Source organism: Cynoglossus semilaevis, chromosome 19, assembly GCF_000523025.1.
Source record: "Cynoglossus semilaevis isolate Cse_v1.0 chromosome 19, Cse_v1.0, whole genome shotgun sequence".
Lineage (NCBI taxonomy): Eukaryota > Metazoa > Chordata > Actinopteri > Pleuronectiformes > Cynoglossidae > Cynoglossus > Cynoglossus semilaevis.
This window is the reverse complement of record NC_024325.1, coordinates 9,013,198-9,034,608: the sequence shown is the minus strand read 5'-3', so window position 1 is coordinate 9,034,608 and position 21,411 is coordinate 9,013,198. Positions and strand designations below refer to the sequence as shown.

The window sequence follows — 21,411 nt, the reverse complement described above, 5'->3', positions numbered from 1 at the left end:
GGGAAAATCAGCTACAATGCCTCATTTGTCCACAGGGAGGAGCAGTGATTATTACATACTGTACATAAGACTTTTTTTTTAGAACTAGAGCAAAATACTGTACGGAATCAATATATAATTTGTCCGTTTAAAATAAGAATCCGAATTACATAAATAGACACAGAATCCACAACATTTAATTAAAATGTTAAAATAATTCCTGTGACCACAGCTTTCCACATATTTATATATTTATATATTTATATATTTTTATATAGTTTTATATATTTAATTGAATTGTTATTTTCTCATTGGACTATGCATTAAAAATGTAGAGTCAACGGTATCACAGAGTCAGAAGGTTAAGTCAAAAGGTAAAAGAGATAAATGATATAATTTAAAAAGCCGTCTGATTTTATTTTTTTTTTTTTGCAGATGTGGTAGAAGTTACGGTAAAGTAAAAAGAAAAGTAGTTTTTTTTGTCAGCGTCTCGCTGACAGTAATACATTGGCGTTTGTGTGTTGTGTGTGGTTTGTTCCAGAAGAGGGAGACAGTGGCTTGGTTTTGCTCGACACTGCTGCGGCAGCTGCCCCTCCCTCAGTATATTATGGTGCTTTCAGGAGCCAAATGAAAGCTCTGTATATATATATATTTGTTATTCGTGGGAGTACAAAACAAAGCAACGTTCCGTTTTATATTGGACTAAACAAATAAACAAACCCTTCTGTTGTCTTACCAACATGTACCATTTGTAAGAGGGGATTTGTATAAATACATAATATGCCTAGCACTCCTCTGTTGCATCTCTGTTGAGTCTACATGCCAACATGAGTCCCTCTGTTGCATCTCTGTTGAGTCTACAGACTACATAGGTAGTATGATAGACCACATGTTGGCATTTGGTGTGTAGGAATGTTACATTGAGAAATATTCTAACAGATTTAATAGTTCAAACTGAGAACGTTTACATACTATTTCTGTGTGTTTGTATTTCTAATCAATTATATTCACAAAGAGTGCTACTCTAGACTCTAGATATCACTCAACATCATACACATCTTTCATAGAAGGGTCCTAAGCTATAAGTAAAAGTGTATATTTCTATTATCTAACCCCTTAAAAGTATTTGGACTGTGTGAACCAATATAAATATTTCTGAGATATATTGGGGGAAAAGAATGTTTTCAGTGTAAAATTACTTCTTTTTAAATCGACTTTTGTTCCAAAATCTAGTTTCTTTCATACATTTTTCTTTTTAGTTTTAGGAAAATAAATTTGTCCAAGCTAGATTAAATATTTGATTTAAAGAAATCTTGAATTATATTTAAAGGATTATATAACTGTTATTTTCAGGGTTTCAAATTCTAACAACCTCAGGCTTTGTTTGGTGAAGTTTTATTTTTCAACTTTTTGGACTTGGCCCCGTACTTTTGTAGGGCTGAGATTGAGAAGCGTGATGTCCGACAGAACGTGAAGGCGTCAGGACAGTGTGCAGGTAGAGGCCGTCAATGAGATCCTGGGAAAGAGAGAGGGAGAGAAAGAGTGAAAGGGGGAGAGAAGAACAGCTTCAGAAGTGTTTTCTTCACTTATTCGGCGTTTGTCAGGAGATTCTGAAAGTTTGGAGAACGTTTACATTTTTTTCTTCACATGTTTCTGTTCTGTTTTCCATTTTTATATTGCCCTCGTTGGTCTCAAGAGGATCGTATCTCATTTCTCTCAGTGCGACAGAGACACCGAACACGGATTTTCCCCCTTTTTGTTCTTGTTTTTACTTTTTGTCGTTTATAGAAGCGCAGTGATTTTTAAAAGGAACCGACGGCATAGAACGAGGTGGATGAGTCTTGTTTAGGGGTCGCCTCCCTTCTAGACTCAACGTAATTACTAAGTTGGAATAAGTGAGTTAAGGCAACGGTTCGTTTGATTATGATGGTTAAATAGAGCGATGTATGTCGAATTTACCAACTATTGGTGCTGTCCCTTTTATGATGAGCCGACATTTTGGCTCTGCATTATAGTTCAACACGCCTTATAACGTTTCCGGCGGCCACCTGTGAGTTGAGCCTTTGAAGTTGGAGCGTGTCAGTGGATTCACGTCGAAAATGTGGCGCCGACGGGACGTGTTGCCTTTTGACGCTGTTTGTCAACTCGTCTTGCGTCGCAGATGCGATGTGTGACTCTGACTGACGCACACTGTAATAACAGCCACATTAACGGACCCGAGTGTCGTTTGGATGAAGATTGATCCAGTGTGGCCAGGACCTGCCCTCTTCTTAGCCGGGAGAGGACCCGAGAGTCCAGGCTGTGTCCTCATCAGGACTTCACGTTTCTGCCGTCTGCTGTTGGAAACCAATGCTGCACACTTTCAGTCACAACGCAGCGCGACGTGTCTTCATGGTGCATTTGTGTGTGCACACTTTCGCTCCTCATACTAATGACACTGGATAAAAGTTCACCAGCGCATTTTTTGTATATATATATTTTTTTCCAAACTCTGTGAAGTTATCGGTTTCTGTGCCGATGCCGTGGGCACTGAGTGACAGAGTTTGAATATTAACTCTGGCGCTGAATGTAAGTGTGAGTTATGAGTTTGAGTTATGCTGGCAGCCCTCCAGCACTTTTAAACATTTGGATTGAATCTCTTCTGCAGTAGACGCCAAGAGACGTGGAACGTTTATAAATATATACATATATTTTGTTTTAATCCGCCTGCCTGCTTTGAAGTCACCATGTGCGGCCGAGCACAGCCACAGCACCCGAGGCCATGACTGTCCCCCAGCGGCGCCGGGCCGGGCTCTGGCCGTGGCTGCTCATGGCAGCCTTGCAGCAGGTGGTGCTGGCCCAGCCGGGCTTGGAGCCCGAGCGGCCGGTCCTGCGAGCGCTCATCAAGGTGACGCTGCTGAAGAACGAGCCCACGGGGAAGCCCATCACTTTGGAGGGGGTGTTCGTAGGAGGAAGTGCCGGATATGCGGAGGGGAAGCTCATGCAGGTGAGGACTCACTGTTAATAAAGCCTCTGTAGACAGTGGACATCAGGTCACAGTTCAAGCACACTTTATGTCAGCGTGTTGTTTATATTAGACCAGGAAGAGCATCTGTCAGGTTCACCGTGGACATGCACCTGCTGTCAGTAGATCAGGTGTTTGTTTGTGTAGATGGACACACCACACTACTTGCACCAGCATGTGTGTTTTCCAGGAAATTTGAATATTTCTGTTGAATGAAATTGTTCATGCTTTAAACGCCAGGACTGCAGAATGAAGTGGTGCAATAAATAAAGATACCAATATGTTGGCACATTTTACTATTTATTACAAGATGGTAACTATTTTAACTGCATCTGATAGTTAGATTTGCTTTAGCAAATGGGTATTTTCTACAGTAGTCAACAAGTCATTTTGTCCAGTATAAAAATCAACACAAAAACATGACTAGAAGTCGGTCAACATGTATATTGTAAAAAGTATTTAATTCAATATTTATTATTTGTCCTTGGGTACTTTAACTTAGACAAGTTTCTTTCTTTAGTATTTTGACTTGAAAAGGTAGAAGAGTCTTTAGTATCACTGCTGTCTACACAGTCATTCTAATATAAAAAGCACAGACAAATAGTAAATGAATAAATCTTTATATGTCGCTCTGTTTGTACAGTGACAGTTCCAGTAACACAGAAAATTAAACTGTTTACACAGCATCCCAGTCCCATGTACCCTGTATTGTTATTGCCTGAACTTGTAGCTGCACACCATCTGCAGTGACCATCGGTTACAGTACACAATACTACCCTTTTTACTCAGCACGTGATGACAGAATATCTAAATTCCTCCAACAATAGTGATGACACGCAGCTGTTATTGAGGTTAGTTTGTTTTCCTTCTATTTTTACTCCCCTAAAAAAGTTGTTTGCTTTGGGTTGCCAACTTCCATAGGTGTATCCCTGCAACTATTTATGACAGCTAATATTCTTCCAAAAAATTTTAATATCAAGGTGTGGTGCTAGACTTTCAAATGGCACAGCAAATCATGTTCAGACCCATGTAAGTCTATTACTTAAGCAGAAGTGTTTTTTTCTTTTTTTCTTTTTTTCTTTTTATGAAACAACATGTCATTACCCTGCAAATGTGAAGTACGCAGGCTATTCAGTGTGCATATTTAGGATTCAGAAGTGGATTAAGGTCCTGAGCCACGAAGGTTGGTCGTGTCAATTTATTTGTGGTTTCCACAGAAACGGAGCACATACGTTGTACTGTAGGATCTTGTCTCTCTTCACCTACCAGGTGGGGGAGGTCTTGTGAATGGCGCAGCAGATGCATTACTGTGTCACAAGTGATGAGGATTTCTGGGCATCGTCACAGAGACAGCCCAATACCAGGGGATGTCAAAAGCTGTTGCTCTTCCCCAAATTTCTCTTGTAGAACTTGGCAATACGTTGAAGTGCGGTTTCGATCAAACACACTTTGGAATTACTTTGGCATTTCTTTTTGTTCACAGTAAGGCTTGGCAGTAAGTGTTGTTGTTAGCTTTAGTCTTTTTGAGTAGACAAATTTGGCACCAAAGCAAGCGATGAATGGTTCATTTTGGAGTTTTACAATGAATTGCCCACAGGTTGTGTAAAGGGGCATGGTCATCTACAGTAACTAAATCTGCCAAGGTAACTAATAAGATGTGCCAAATAATTACTGAAAATATTTTAAAATGTACCTAGAAGAAAAAAACTCTACATGTTTAAAGTTTGGGTTGTCTTGATCTGTTGATATTTTAAACAGCGAAGGAGATAGTTTTAGGCTTATATCTTTGTGTCTGTGGAATGAATACTGCCAAATCTTGTACTGGTTCATGTTTTTTACTATTGTTTCTGGTAAATATTTGGTGTTGAAAGTATTGAACTTGATTCTGATTTGGTTTCTTTGGTTCTCTTCAGCAGTGATTGCAGATGTTATTACAGCTCCTGAGGTTTGGGGTTTTTTTTTTGGATTATATTCTCAGGCTTTTCACAGTGAGGCAGTGCTGTAGTGCAGGATGCTCTAGGCCTGTCCCAACAGGTTATTACCACTGCAGGCTGGAAATAGCGTTGACTTCCACTGATATATTTGCAGTCTATCAATGTGTTCTTTATACTTACAAGACGAAAAAACAAAAGTCAGAAAGTGATGAATGTTGAAAGGCCAAATGCAGCTACTTCTGTTTGATTCGTGATTTCAGTAAACATTTTTAATCAGACGCTGTAAATATTATGTGATGGAATACTTGGAATACTTACTCTGAGCGGCAGCTAACCTAGCTGTTCAAAAGTGGTTATTTTGCTGAAGTTTTTATCCACTCTTACTAAAAGAACTGCTTAAACTGTGCAACCACACATTGTATTTTCCATCTTAAACAGTTTGTAAACAAATTCCTGAACACACAACTCTGTGGTGCTGAACGTGGTCCGAGTCTTTGCCTATTTAGTCATCGCTCTGGTGCATGTCCCACTCACGTCTACTGGAACACTGATCTTCCTGGAGGTTTGTCATGTCCTCTGAATGAACATGTTTATTGGAGCACCGGTTGGTGTCTGGCCAGCAGCATTTGGACCAATACAAGTGCAAAGGAATTTTGACTGTCTCCCTATTGCTGTATTAATCATGCGTTGTGACATCAGAGAAATGCAAAAACTCGAGGCTTTAGGCTAAAACTGGCTTTCAGTCACAACAGATGGAATGGTGAAAAATAATGGTTGTGAGATTAATTCCTTGACCTAGGGGTTAGCATTGTGCTAGTACTTTTACTTTATGAAGCAAAAATGAACGCCTTACCATCTGAGCTATGGCAAACTCAGATATTTTCCTCTTAATGTAAAAGATTTATTGGCACCTCTGGAAAAGTCACCTCAATTAGTCAATTTTGATTAAGAAAGGCTAGGGAGTTACTGTAACTGACCACTGGTCCAGTTTGTAGTTTGTATTCTTTCATCTTACCTCCCTGTGTCCCACAAGGCACTGAACGCTCTCTCATCTGTCCAAGGACACTATCTTCACATTTCCTCTGGCCAGCCCTTACAAAGGCCATCTGGGAGGGTGGAGGCTGGTGCTGAGGGAGAACTTCAAAGTGAGGGCAGATCCGAACGTGAGCTGGGATGATTAAAAACTGAGAATGTTTACACTGCTCTTCCCATTTGGGCTCTCTCCGCCCCCTCCCTTTAGATTTCTTGTCCATACTTCCCATCTCTCTGAAGGAGATAACATCCTGTCCAAGACTCCTCAGAGCTTCTCCACACTTTACATTGCTAAAAGTAAATTGTGTGTCTAGCTGATGAATGTGACCTTTGTATTTCAAAGGTTGTCTTGTAATGCTTGCAGTAAAATCTGAACTTTAGTTTTTTAGTTTTACAGCTTTTTGTTGTGTGAAGTATTGGTAAAATAGAAAAAACGGTGGTGCCTAAACAAAAAATGACTATAAACTGATCAGTATAAACTAACATAAAGTGACTATTTCAGTAGTTGTGTTGAACATTTTACTGTATCTTAAGAGGAAGGTCGCGAACAACAGATTGACATGTGGTGGAATGGACTCACAATATATATATATTTTTGAGAAGTTAATTTGATCAAAATGAATCAAGATTACCTATAAAATAGTACAGTGTTTGTAATATTTTAATTAATTAATTAATTTTATTGCTTGGCTGCAGGGTGTGGAGTGGCTTCGTAGAGATTTTACAGTTAAAAATATTATTAACTTGACAAGTTTTCCTACAAATACACTGGGTTCTTGCATAGCACCTTTTGAGTACTGATTTGAACTCAACTCACGGTAATTATACAGGTTTTGCAGCCATTCGTTGCCCACTAATTAGCCGTTTAACACAGACTGTACGAATATACTTTGGAATCCGGTAGAGCACAATGACGAGGCCTTAGATAATGACTGTTTGACTATACATTAGGACCTTGTGACACATATCCGCTCATGCCTTACGGCAGAGTGAAGTCTTCCTCAACTAACTGTTATGTATTTTCAGAAGTATCATTGGCCTAATACCACCAAAATGATCATTCTGGCAGTGGGGTTTGTAAAACCCGAGTGCGTCCTCATATGCAGTGTCTCACATCACCAGCTCTGCCTGTAAAGGTCTGTGCTGGCCTTATTTGACACTGTCCATTGGAACAGATAAACACGTCATGTGTTCTCGTCTCGGTGTGACTGCACAGTTGTATTGAATAAAGTCATAATTTCCTTGCTGTTAGTTCAAAACTAGACAGAAAGTTTAAAGTCAGCTTTCATGTGTCGTATTCTCTTAATTGAGCAAATGACCCTGATTACTGTTGTGATGTAAGACAATCTTTATTTTCCTTATGGACAGGTCAGACAAAAGTGCCTTCAACATGAGAGTCTTGGTGTCCTGTATTTCCATATGGTCATCAGCTCAGCTCAGCTCAGCTCTGCCTTGCTGTGACTATTTTTCTCTATGGCCGTCTTTGTTTCCTCTGGCTCTTGCCATGAAAAGACCCTAAATGTGTCCAAACTATCACATACATTCTGGAGTCTGAACTAATGCTCTCTCTTGAGTAGGCATCTGACTAATCTGCAGCCTGCAGCACAGGAAGCAGGGGACCAGGGTGTTCTTGCCCACCCTCTTCCACCAGAGATCACTTTTTGAGATGTTTCTTACCATCTCAGCCACACTGGAAAGATGAGAGAGGCAGGTCAGGGGGAAACATGGCAAGTCTCTTAATCCTGCTGGCCCCCTTCTTTTTAAGTCATTAGACCAAGTCTGGAATTCTTGTATATTATACAACACATTCTTGTCTACTTTTAATAGTCTCCTTGTGCAAGTAACCAGAAGAGCTCTGCTACTTCTGTCTATACTCACTACCACATACATTTGTCATTAGAAGTCATGTTCTTTAATTCAAGTTTTGTACCATACACATATGTCTTATGTGTCTGTAAACACACACACACATGTACACACACACACACACGCGTACACACTGACACACAGACATTTCAGTATGGTAAAGGCATTACTAGTGGACTTAGCCTTGAACCCAGCCCACAGAAAGGGTAGGTTGGAAAGAACAGAAGATGAAAAGAGGACATCAGAGCAGCAGCACGTGACTTGTCTGTGAATCACTTCTATAAATGAAAGTAGTAAAGATATAAGTTAGGTCTCACTCTTCTAATGAGCTTTTTATTAGAAATCCAAAAGTAAAAGCAACATGCTCGACATGGCTCGGCCCTTTCAAGTCGTGCCACTTTATAGCCATGCATCTGTTACAATAACGAGGAATGAGTCAGCGAGCAAACACACACACACACACACTCAGACAAGAATTCTCCTAGGTTTGGCTGAATTCAAGAGTTTAAAATGCCTGATGATAAACACATGATACCTCTGCATTCTCAGGAAGTTTGCTATCTTGTGAAAACGTTTGGCGATTTTGGCCTGGTTCAAGCGAAGCACCTGTCTGTTCCCAGATGAAACAGATCTAGTGGAGAGCACATAGGGAAGCCCGCTGATCTGTGGAGGCTGCAGAGACCACGCTGTCCTTTTTCTGTGGATCAAGGCCACATTTACAGAGATTTACTGTGTGACCTGTGTCGCAACCCATGACAGTTGCACCATACGGCGGAACATTTCAGATGACTGTAGCAGAAGAGTCGGGTTTGTGTGAAATATATGTTTAAATTATAAGGATAATTCCACTCAGAAACATGTGTATACAGTAGAGTGACATTCTCATGTATGTAGTTTATATAACCCTTTACATGAAAGTGATCTCCATGCACAGGAACTGCTGCGTGTTTGTTTCGAAACGCCCACGACGCTACAGGTTTTGTGGCTTCAAACGCAGGTCGCTTCTTTTTACAATATGCTGAAGGTTATTAGTGATCAATTACGCCATAAAAAGCCTCCATACTGCCCCTTTAAATATATTAAAGGTCGTGTTAAAGCCAGGCTGTGAGGTAATGTAATGTCCATTTCATCTGAATTAACAGAAATCTGTTCTGTTACGACAGCTCCTAGTGTGGGTGTTAAGTTTTGTCCTTCATGCAGTCAGCTACTCTGGGCCAGCGCTGCCTAAATGTTAGAGCAGTCATTTAGACCCCGGCTCACATCAAAGGCCGGGAGTCTTCCTTGAGTTTCTCATTTCTCCGCTCAGAGCACTTTTTCTCCCAGGAGCATAGCTGTACGATTCCTCACCTCCTCTCTCCTCACCGACCCTCTCCTGTTTCTTGATAGCGCTCTAAAATTGTTGTATTTCATTGCATGTGCTTTAGCTTCAAGGACCACTACATGTGCTCAAAAGGCAGGAAGCTCTTTGGTTTTCTGAGAGGTTTTAAGGAAAAGAGTCATCACCATACCACAGATAAATGCCCTGTGACAATCTACCTCCCTCTCTCTCTCAGGAGACTCCCTGTGGCTCCTTCCTTTGCTCGCTCAGACACTTTGTTCCTATAGTTTGTACTCGCTGCACAAAATGCAGGAAAACAGCCCACATTAGTGAACCCAGTGCCGGTATGACAAGTCTGAAGTATTTTACATACCTTCAAAGTAAAAATGCAAAGCAATATTGTTTTAAAGCCTAATTTACTTTGAATAATTGACTCAATGAGCCGCCTGAAGAACGGCTTCCACCTGTGTTCATGCTTTTCATGTTTGCGTGCAGGGGTCAGGCGTAAGTATGGTCCACTGATAAGGTCACCGCTTCCAATTCAGCATTAAACCAAATGCCTGCGCACTTATCAGCTACGGCTATGAAGGGAGAGGCAACAGTGATTCAATGCATATGCTTGTGTGTGTGTGTGTGTGTGCACCGAAGTGTGTGTATGTACATGCATGAGTGCGTAGGAGGTGGAACTCCCATGCTGAGATCATTTAACTAACTCTATTAAGTGGGATCAAAGTGACTTGGATCCTTCAGTGCTGCTTGACAACAAAAGCCATATTGTAATTCCAGAAGCAGGGAAATAACAGTGCTGACAAAAATATTCTTTATATACCCATATATCACATGGTCAAATCCAGACCAATAGCGTGTCCTGCTTTGACTTTTGTCTACCTTGGACTCGGTTGACCCCTTAAATTGGTCTGTAAGTTATCTTTTCGAGACCCCTATTTGCCAGTTTAACACCTCATTGGGTGTTAGTTATATTGTCAACATGAAAATTGTCACTCACACCCTCTCATACCTTTCTAAGAGAAAGAATTTTGGTTTAAAACCCAGATACATACCATGGAGGTTCCTGTAAATAGGTTCAGTATCAGAAGCAGCAGATACATACCATGGAGGTTCCTGTAAATCAGTATCAGAAGCAGCGGTTCATCCACTCAGGATGACCTATATTTGAATTACACAACAAATTTAAATGTGTCAAGCAACAGAAAAGGGGGGAAGAAAATCCAACACTTCTTCTCATGTTTCACACCTGTAGGAGAAGGGAGTCGTGGAGTCAGGTTTAAAGTCTGGGGAGGATTGTTGTGATGTACTGTACTGCGAGTTGTTGTTTTAGCCTCGGTTGTGCCGTTCAAAAATGGAACTTTACCATCTTTCGTCCTGACTTGCACTTGCACATTCCATTGTCACAGTGCAATACCACGAGACATCTTCCCGCTGTTTAGGAAGTGCCTTATCATTACTTACTCATTATAATGTTTAAAAAGGCAGAAAAGGAGAAACAAATCAGTCAAATTGTCGCTAAGACCAGTGGATTATCATTTGATACAAATGAAACCTGGCATTAAGTGTGTTCAGAGGTGTGTTTAAATTTGGCAACAAATACAAATTCTTGCTGTGGGAACAACAGCGTTACATGAGATGAAAGACACTAGTCTTCAAAAACAAAGTACAATGGCAAACACTGAGTGAGTGTATGTGTGTGGAGGATAACCTCCAGATAAAAGACGTGACTGCAGTAACAAAGACCTGCCCTATCTAGCCTGGTCACAGTGGATTTATGATCAGTACAGAACTGTCTGTAAGACAGGGGTGTCAAACTCAGGGGCCACATACAGCCTGATTAGATGTTAAGTGGGCCGGACCAGTACAAGTACAACATAATTACCTATAAATGACAATAAGTCCATGATTTCCCCTTAGTTTTCATGCAAAGAAGTACAAGTGTATTAGAAAATATTCATATTTAATGAAATATTTGAAAAAAACAAAAACATCACAGACATGAAGTGTTCTTTACTTTTAAAATTCATCAAGCGGGCCAGATTGAACTCCCTGGTGGGTCAATTTTGGCCCACGGGCCATATGTTTGTCATGCCTGCTATAAGAAAGCCAAAAGAGAACCTATGGAGTTCATTATTTTGAGGGTGTACCCTACAGGCATGTTTTTGTTTTACACTGAGAATACATTGTCTCTCCCTTATAAGGGAAGTGAGTTGGACGTCCCAAACCCCCGGTTCACAGAACCCAAGTGTTTACATGAGGCCCATTTTATGCCTTCTGCATAATTCAGAAATATAAAGCGTATCCTTGTTTCCCTGTTAGCTGCCCTGGGTGTGTGGCAATGGAGTGGATTTATAGGTGGGAGGATCAAACGGCACTCTTTGTTTGAAAGAGCAGGGCAGACTCATCACGGCCGTTTACCTGATAACCTCCTTTGTGGGAACCACTCCAAAAGAGAAACACTGTGCTCGACATCTAACAAAGCAAGTTTTTTAGGACTGTCTGGAGTTGTATGGGCTCCTTTTTTTTTTTCTTTGAGATTGTCTGTTGGTGACTTGAGCTGCCAAGCCTCATTCCCTCACAGACTGCTATTTAAACCCTTAGATTGCTTTGGGGAAAGTGGGGTGGAGCATGGTGTCACTCTTTGCTCAGGGCTCTCTTGTGCTAGCATTAGCGCAGCATTACACCAGAGCAGCCCTGAACGCCAACTCTGAAGACTAAAGCAGAGCCTCGTGTGGTTTGGTGTTTGGTCTGCTCTCCCTGAGATTAGAGCAGCAGGTCGGCAGAGGATTGGATAATGACAAGTCTAACGCTCATGAGTCCTTGAATTGTCTGGGACTGCAGTGCGACTTAAAAGCAAAACACACCCGCACAAACATAGCACATCTTACACCATCATCCGACCGTCTGAATCACAGGAACGAGCTACGGTTGTGGTTAAAGAAGCAGGAGAACATTTTTAGTTGCCAAATGAGAAAGGACTCTGAATTCACCCTCAGGCAGAAGAAACCCAGAAGAGCTATTAAACTATTTAGTAAAAGCACCAGATAGAGACTTTAACACAGGCACGCTGTGGGACAGCTTCATATTATGGTCCTGTAATGTGCTGTCCATTACCCATAATGTGCTAATGTTTGTATGGAGGATTACCAAAGGCACAAGGGAAGGCCACATTGTGAATGAACAAAACTAGTGGTTTCAATCTAGAAAACTATGTGCAATACCACAAATAAATACCTAAATACTTTTCCAAAATTTGAACTTTTCTTCATTAATATGAAACAAAGAAAAAAGAAAACAAAATTATTTAAAACAAAAAACAAAAGTGACAATATTTGTCCTATCCGTTAGTACAATGTAAAAAATAACAATTTTAGCATTTTTTGTGTAGCAATAGCTCTTTTGTTTTTCTACATTTGAACTGTTTTAAAGCCAGGTAATTGTCTCACCTTCAGATATGAATACCTTCAGGGTCTTTTATGTTAATACTGTCCTCATTATAAATATTATAGGCTTATGATTTGTAATGAAATTCATGACTGTCATGTCTCAACTGGTGCAGATGCAGATGCAGTAATGCAAATAAGCATTTTTATGGCTTAAACTCTATATCATACAGTAATATATAGTCAATAATGTTTAATTTTAATGAGGCCAAAATGATGACATACAGTAAGTCAGTCACAGGAGTCACCACTTTTCTGTCTATGGAATATCTCTGAATTCCTGTTGTGTCTTGTTTTATACAACTGTAAGTTATGTTATGTGTAAGACACAGACGGACTTGGGTTTTGTTTTTTTGTTTTTTTTAAAGTAATTTTCAAATTAGATCCTGTTGTATATTTCATAATAGTTGTTTTTATCCTGCAGGAAAATCTTCTTCACTTTTTATTGTTACATTTTGTCCTGTGAGTCACAGCGTGTTTGTGAGGCTGCAGTCCTAAGGCATTTCAAAGAGGGAGAGACAGAGAAAGAGAGAAAGAGAGAGGGAGAGAGAGGGGGGGTGGTGGTGGTAGGGAGGGTCAGGGGTAGTAGGGATTATACACTGTCTCTCCTGCAGTTCCCTGACCTACCTCCATGCCGCTGACTTCCACTGTTTGCCCACTCTGTTAACTATTACCAAAAGGCTGTGTACCTTGGCTGGAGCCCAACACTCTTACAAATACTGTGGCCCATCATCAAAGGAGACCTGCACTACAAGTTCTGGAGTCCCTCCAAAAAGGCCACAGCCACAGTTTCACTATCTGAGCACTCCCTCCTGCCTGCTCCTTCCATCCTTCTCTCTTTCCCACTCTGTTTTTCACTCTCCGTCTTGGTCTCTACACACTCTTCCATACCTCTCTCTGTCTCTTTTGTCTCAGTCCCTTTGCTTCAATCTGCACATGTCAGTTAAACTGTTCATTCGTCACCCACTGGCAGTTACTGTTAATCTCTTTTAATATGGGAGATTGATATTCTTTCATTTGGTCACCAAGCAAAGATTTGTGTTAAAGTATATACATATTTAAAGTAATATTTTTAATGCTAGTGAAGAAAAAGATTTAGAGTTGGTTTAGAAAAAGATCATAAAGTCAAAACCAAAATTATGTACAGGCACGGACACAGACAAAAATGACAGTAATGTCAGTAATCACCAATAACAACAGTGATCAGCACTCCCACTGTACCTTCATAAAGCTCTAGGTGTTACCTTTTCTTTTGAAAATATAAAGTTGTATATTACTTTATATAAAGAAGTTTACAGGTTTGGTCACCAACAACCATGAAGTGAGTGGCAGCTTGTATCAAATTTGAGTCAGTTATTCTACATACGGTTGTCAGACTCCTAAAAAACGATGACGAGTGCACTGTAGTATAAGACGCATTTAAAATGAAAGCAATCAAAATTTAGCATAATTATAACTTGGGATCTGGCTCTAATGATTTGCTACAAATACCTAATGAAAGTGGTTTTAAAAAGTCAATAGCCACAACAGAGTCTAGAACTGCAAACATTACAAATGATAGCTGTAAGTCTCACCTCTCTTAACTGAGTATATTCAAGTACACCAATGTATACTGCAGTTTTTAAATGGTAAAATAACTGTTTTTTTCTATAATATCAAAAGCTATTATTGTGTTATTTGGATCAGAAAGTTGCCCAGTGGTCTGTGTGCCTGACATTGACAGTGTGGGACCTGTAATCTCAATGAAAACAGTGGTGTTTGTCTGTGTGTGTGAGTGTGTGTTAGTTAGTCAGAGACTATGACTATCTAACATTCTGAATGCAGATATCCTTAGGCCATGCACTCTGTTCTGTTTGAGCCTGCTAAAGTCGAGTGCTAACGCCTCTTCTACTGACTTCCTCTCTCCAAGTCTTTTCAAGCCTGTAAAGCTGAGAGACAGCAGCTTCTTCACTTCAGGTTTCTTCTGTTCTCCATTGACATTTTGATCAGACGTGCAGTTGACACACGTGCCAGCAGGTTTGCTCTGGCTCTAAACAGAACATAAGATTTTAGATCATTTAATTAAATTATAATCAAACATTTTTAGTAACCCCTTGATTGCAAAGATGAACTTCAGATGTCATCCTATGTAAAATCTAAATTAAACAAGCATCCTGGGGTAAATAATATATCTGAGCCCGAGGCTGTGCACAAGTTATACAAAAATACCTGGGAGTGTCTCCACATTCCACGTGTTTTGTACATTAATGTGACGTTTCTTTTTGTTTGTTTTAAATATACCATTCTATACATAACATTTATTTTTTATTTGGAAGCTTACAATTAAAACACACACACACAGATGTTAAAGGCCTTGACTTTGAAGAAATGACCTGCTTCGCACTGTTTGCCAACAGGCACTAATCCCACTGGTTTTAATCTTGGCGCCGTGCAGTTTGTTATATAACAGTTTGCATACAGAACCGTGGCAAGTGCATGAGAGCTGAGCTGAAGGGCTGGTACACGGTGAAGCCAACTCTGACTCTGACTCTGACCGAGGCCGGTGTCATTTATCCGGTGTCTGGTTGGTGCCCAGGGGAGAAACATTGGCAGCACTTTGCAGCTGCGTATTAGTAAAAAACTTCATAATAGAACATGCACAATGATGCATAGACCCTGACATTATTAAATTACACCTTCCTAGTTTAAGATTTCTGCCTTTGCCAATACATAATTATGTGCAGTACACAATACAGCTGGTCGCAAACCTCTGAGCACAGTTACAGCTTTGAGCAGTTTAGTTTGGCACAAGTGTAAAATTGGAGACACAATATATAAACACTGCCACTACACAAACACAATGATATAACGTGCCTGCAGTGATCCAGCGTTTCTAATCTGCATGGCAAGCAGGGAGGAGAGAGGGCAGCACCCCTCAGTGGGTTTCTCCTCCACGCCTACGACACCTTTGTTTTCTGGCATAATGATTTTCTTTTGGGCAACCTCTTGTGCCTTTCAGGGCAGTGAAAGTCGATCTGTCCAGGGCTTCTCCATTACATAGCCTATCTGATAGGGAGTGCTAGATAAGTCCCGCCTGTATAATAAATGTCTCATATTTGATCTTCACAGGTGGGAGTGATCTCACAACATAAACACTAGCTCTCCAGGAGAAGAAAGACATGTCTAGTTGCCTTTTCATGCACATTGTGCCACACAAACAAAGCTGGACAAAAACACACCGACATGTAGCCGTTTCCTGTGACTCCACACTGTTGGTGTGAGGAAAGGTGAAAGGTTAACATACCCTCGCTCTTTCAGCCTTGACCAAACTTTCAGGAAGCTTTATGAGGCGAATCGTAAAACGAGTTAACCCCCAACCTAGAGCCCTCTCTCCATGCCTCACCTCCCTGCAGCGTAGAGGAGAGAGTTGTTCAAAAGGTTCAAAAGTTCAGATTGAGAGTCGGGCAATCATTGACACAGAGACGCACACCATTTTAACAGAAGGAATGGTGCGCTAGGAGTCAAAGGGAATACAAATAGGTGCCTCCAGAACACACAAGCAATTATAAATACAGTGGAAAGTAAATAGTGGAGGCAGATTGTCAGGCTGCCTTGTTAGCAGGTATAGTATTGCATGGTTGTGGTCGGAATGGGAAGCATCGGAGACATGGGAGGCAACCAAAGCTGTGAGTTATGTTCCCTCAGCCACATGGTTATGCAATCCTTGTTCCCTCCTTAGCATTCATCAACATTCAAAGCTGCAGCTTGTTGGTCATTTTTCAGGATGACATTTTCCTGATGATCATTGGCCACATGGGGCAGGCATGTGTTCCCCCAGTTGGCCCACTGTGCCATCTCTCGCTCTCTCTTAGTCCTGTGATACTTCAGTTGTCGTCTGGACAATTTGTGTCTGTGTATGACGTAAATGACATGAAGGCATGTTTACTCTTTGTGGGAGGACCACTTATTTTTACAAAAGTGACTAGGAAAGAGAGTTTACTGGCTGGTGTGGTAGCTGTACCACCAACAGAGGCAGGTCATTATTACTTAACACATTTGTGCCTGTCACTTGGAGCTAACGCTGTTATAAACCATCCTTGACTTCATTTATATATCATCGATATTTTAACATTTATTATATATGTTTTTATGTTGTTTTATTATATTTCTAATGAAATATAGCATTATGTAGTTTCATCATGATATTCCGTTGCACATCTGTGATTCTAATCCCCTGTCTGACTGTGTTGGTACAGTAAACAAACTGTTGTGCAACATACCATTTAAATAAAACATTTGTTTCAACCAGCTGCAGACAGGTAACCTGTGGTCACCATGGTAACAATTTAAAACAGCGTGATGTAGTCAACGCTCTGTAATTACCCATAACATGTTTAAGGCTGTCTCTTCCTTATTAATGCAGCACATCTATTTGCACCATGTTTCTATCACACCCCAACGTTGGGATTATGGTTTTACTACATCAGCTCGTACACTAGCGGAGCCTCGGATTAAACCTGCTCAGCTTTCTGACCAACAGCTGCTCCCATTGGCCTGCAGACTTCTTGACATACCTACTGTCAATAAAGGTTCTTCAATGTACTTTATACCAGTCATTCAAAGTAAACACAGAGTGAGTGAAGGAGGTTTCAGTTCACCGAGGAGTTGAACCCACACTCTTGTTGTTGTTGCCTCTGTTTGTACTCAGTAGCAGTGGAAGCTGGCATTTCCCCATGTAATCTCCATCCACTTCCTCCACGACACTGACTCAAGTCCATTGTACCTGGTATGTTTATGCTGTCATCTACCTGCTGCCCAAGTCCTTGGTACATTTTCATCTCTTATCTGATGTATGTCATGGCGATGTAAAATAAACAAACCATTATGATAGCTGCAGGTTCCCAGTTGTCTGTAGGTCCTTTGATCAGAGAGGCCTTTTATTTTGCCGTTGGCCTTGACAGCTATAGCTATCTATGTGGACGACTGTGGGAGTGGTGTTGCAGTGGCCGTATTACAGTATGTGTGTTCATTTCTGTCTCCTCCTACGCTATAATGTCATATAGTTCAAAGCTGTAGAGCAAGCGATTGTTTGAGCAACAGCTTCAAATGCATTTTATAATTATTCTATTGCCCTAATTATTGATTAATGTGACTTCCTGTGCTTTAACATTTGTTTATCAAGGTCTTGCCAAAAATGCATACAGGTGATTGGATGTTTGTTAATTGGACTCAGTCCAGCCCCGTTCACTAACTAATGATCTCATGTACATCACTGATATCTCACATCTCTTGTTCTAGCTCCACTCCAACTAATAGGTTCTACTGCCTTGTCAACATTTCATAGTAACTGCATCAGCACTAGGGTGTAATACTGTTGTTACTGTACCAGTCAAACGTGGATATCAGAGAAACAGTGTCAGTGTCATGGTGGTGGCAGTGATGAAAGACAGGTGTAAATGTGTGCATCCTTGTGTTACCACATGCACGTGTTACATGCACCAAGTGTGCACAAAGTGACATCACTGTGTGCATTGTTGCCTTAGCAGGGGTAAGGTCTGGTGTAGGGGTCAGTGCTGCTGGGAACCAAAGCCTGGGCTCCACACCAGTGAAATTGGACCAAAAATGAGGTAATGGTTGTTAGAGTCTGCATATGGATGTCCACACTGAGTGGATCTGTTTGACTCAGACGGTAGGACGTAATAGGTTTTTGGGTCTTGGGGTGCTGGAGCCTGTTGTACGATGCATGTACTATGCAGTATGCGTGCATTGCTAAAAATAACAGCGGGGAGTCATTCCACAGGGTGTCAAAATATGTACTCTAGTAGTACACTACTGTATAGTATAGTGAATGCATCAACATCTAGTACATGGACTGACTGAAGAAATGTTTGTGACATGATATGTATTTTAAAACAGATTTAAGAAAAGTATTTAGCCTGGGATTGACTATGACTTTGGTCGCGTGAAATATTCTGATCTGAATCATTTAAAGTTTTTAAAGCACATTGTTAGCATCTTATAAAGGAGCTAAAACCACCTTTAACCATCAGTCACACGTTAACAAACATACATTTATATTATATTCCAAATAGCAACTGACTAAAGGTTTTAATATTATTGGATCAAAACTAAAACCATCTTTATGCAGCCTTTATGTTTGGATCCAGAAATTAGAGAAGTGGGTTTGCTAGTACTGTGTTGTCAATGTTAGGTTACACTCTAGTATCTGGAATTTGCTTCTTAGCGACATGTAGCATTATCTACATCAGCCTTTTTTTCTTTAACCGCACTGTCTGACAAACTTTACCCACATAGCTCCACTTCGTACTGTATATTTTCATATTTTTGAACTTAGCTCCAGTTAGAGCAATACAACCCTCCTACAATTCTTCTATTCTGGAGGGAAATCTTAACTGCCAGCACTTAAATCCTGTCAATGAAAAGCCAGCTGTTCCCTGCCCTCTGCTGGCCTGTCCAGGCCCCTATTAGATGCCCGTCTCTATATTCAACCCCCACCAACCAACACACACACACACACTCATGAAAACATGAAATGCCTTTAGCAGTAAGCTTCAGGTTACATTGGCAAGCCATCAAACTATCTTGCCCCTGCTAACGACGGATGTGCCGAGAAACTTGTACTACATCTTAAGCGTGACTGTGACGCCATTTTGCTTCTTAATAACACGTTGACCAGTACACACTGTCTCCTTCCCTTATTCTTATTCTTTTTCTTTTAACCTTTGTCACCACCAGAGGTTGGCACAGCTGTAGTTCACACAGTGGACGGTTGTGACTTATTGTATTCTCGCCTCAAAGACGTGTTGTATTGTGACACTAAATACCTTATTTCTGTGTCTTATCTGAATCTTAACCTTCATTTCATTTTCAGTATATCTCTTGAAACCAAACCATGAGTCTCAAAAATCCCCCTACAAAATCACTTATACACAATCACACACAGACACACACACACACGCAGGGCCTTTTTGGAGCACAATTCTGTAAAACCTAACCATATGACCGAAATAGAATGCAGCAGTCTTTAATGTTAAAGTATTTGGGAGAAAACATAGGCTGTTAGTGGTACCCTGGTAATAAATAAAGGCTCATGTGGCCTCAGCTTGTATGTTAGCGTCAGAGAAGAGACTGAGTTTTGAAAGCGTGGCTAATCAAACATGATTCAGAGGAATGTAGCGAAGGAGAATACAGGATAACAGAACGTCAGATGTATAATTACAGGGGTTGCAAACCATGTTGTTCACTCTCATTTTCAGTCTGACGGCTTCGACCACATGCAGCGGTTATACATTTGGCCTTTTCTCTTTTTAGCCTGCATGCTAACATTATGGGAAATACGTTTCTAAAAAAAGTTTTAAAAATAGAGAGATGTGAAATTATAGAATGAATTTGAATTATGAGGTCATAGAATTTATGAAGAAATTATATGAATTCTATGGACGACTTTGTGATCCGCTAAGGTGTAAATGCCTCATCTGTCCTGTTCTGTGCTGTTAATCTGAGAAGAGACATTAGAGCAGGGGTCTCCAACCTTCTTCAAACTGAGAACTACTTCAAGGATGCTTAGTAATACGAAGAGCTACTTCTTTGATACAGACTTCCCCAAGTTCTGGGACACAGAATAGCAGACGCTCGTCACTGCAGCCATTTGAACGTCATTCAAAATGTAACAGATTCAGAAAGCACAGTAACAGTTCAATTTCTGACCCTCTTGTTGACTAGTTTTAGGCACCTTAGGTAGTCCATGGGGGCTACCAAGAGACCCCGGGCACCACGTTGGTGACCCCTGCATTAGAATAATACTAAGGTGTGACTTTTTAATACTGCTGGTACGGAAACCGAACAAATCTTACATCCTTATCCTGGCTGTTGTTTTTGTCAGTGATGCTAAAATACCTCCAAACTCCTTTGTTGACCTACTTAAAGCAAATTGCCCAAGAGGACAAAGAGACACTGAACTGCAGTAGTGAGAAGTAGAGTATCAGGTCGCTGGATCAGAACATGTTGACGTATACAAGTATTTGTATTAAGTATCAGACCTGGTGCAGATACTGGTAACGGAATGGTTGCGTCACTTGCCTAAGTTTGAATAAAAAAACAAAACAGCACAAAAACAAATGTGTTTGCTTTGTGATTTTTTTTTTTCACATTGTGTTTGGTAACATAATATTATGTTTGAAGAAAGAGCCAGTGTTGATAAATGGAGAGATTGGTTTTACTGCCACACATTGGAGGCATGCTTCACATAGCTTGGAGATAACACTCCAAACATGTCTTGTATCTGATATCACTTCCTTTAAGCTCTCATGTCTTCTGTAAAAAAAAAAAACATGGCTAGCAACATAGCTTTGTTTATTTATTTTTTCTTCGAGCGGAAACACGCTCCCTCCCTGTTGATTAATTACTTCTGCAATTAGCACGTTTTTGTTTTGTTTTTTAAACGTCACCATTTGTCTTTTTACAAAACATTTTTTTCATTACTTCTGTGTTGTCCATGTTTTTGTGGCTGGAACTGGATTGTGGCCACCTGCTTGCAGCTGTGGATAAAACTATCTGGTGTACTGGCACTCTGCCCGCTGCTGGCCTCAGATTGTAACAGTATGAGAAGCAGAAGACGGCAGAGGCCAAAACGTTGGACGTGCATATGTCGAGTGATGGACAGTGGACAGATTGTCGTGTCTCCACAAATATGAGGGGTTAAATCTTCTTGAGATGAGAATCTGTGCATACCAAATACTTGTAGGACAGAGCGTTTCTATCACTTGAGATGAGATGAGATTAACATTTTTTAGCAATTCATTCAGTGTATTTATTACCTGTTGCCAT

General features: G+C 40.5%; 1 protein-coding gene across 2 annotated transcripts in view; it reads left to right on the top strand.

Moving 5' to 3' along the window:
• The first annotated feature begins 1,196 nt into the window (after nt 1-1,196).
• The window catches only part of rnf43 (ring finger protein 43), a 64,139-nt gene continuing 43,924 nt past the window's right edge, over nt 1,197-21,411 (top strand). The window contains exon 1 of one of the 2 annotated variants that reach the window (XM_025065554.1): nt 1,197-2,965. In XM_025065554.1, the coding sequence (XP_024921322.1) occupies nt 2,741-2,965 (225 nt within the window). In that variant the 5' untranslated portion in view covers nt 1,197-2,740. The remainder of the gene's footprint in view (nt 2,966-21,411) is intronic. The other variant, XM_008332787.3, reaches the window with a different exon arrangement.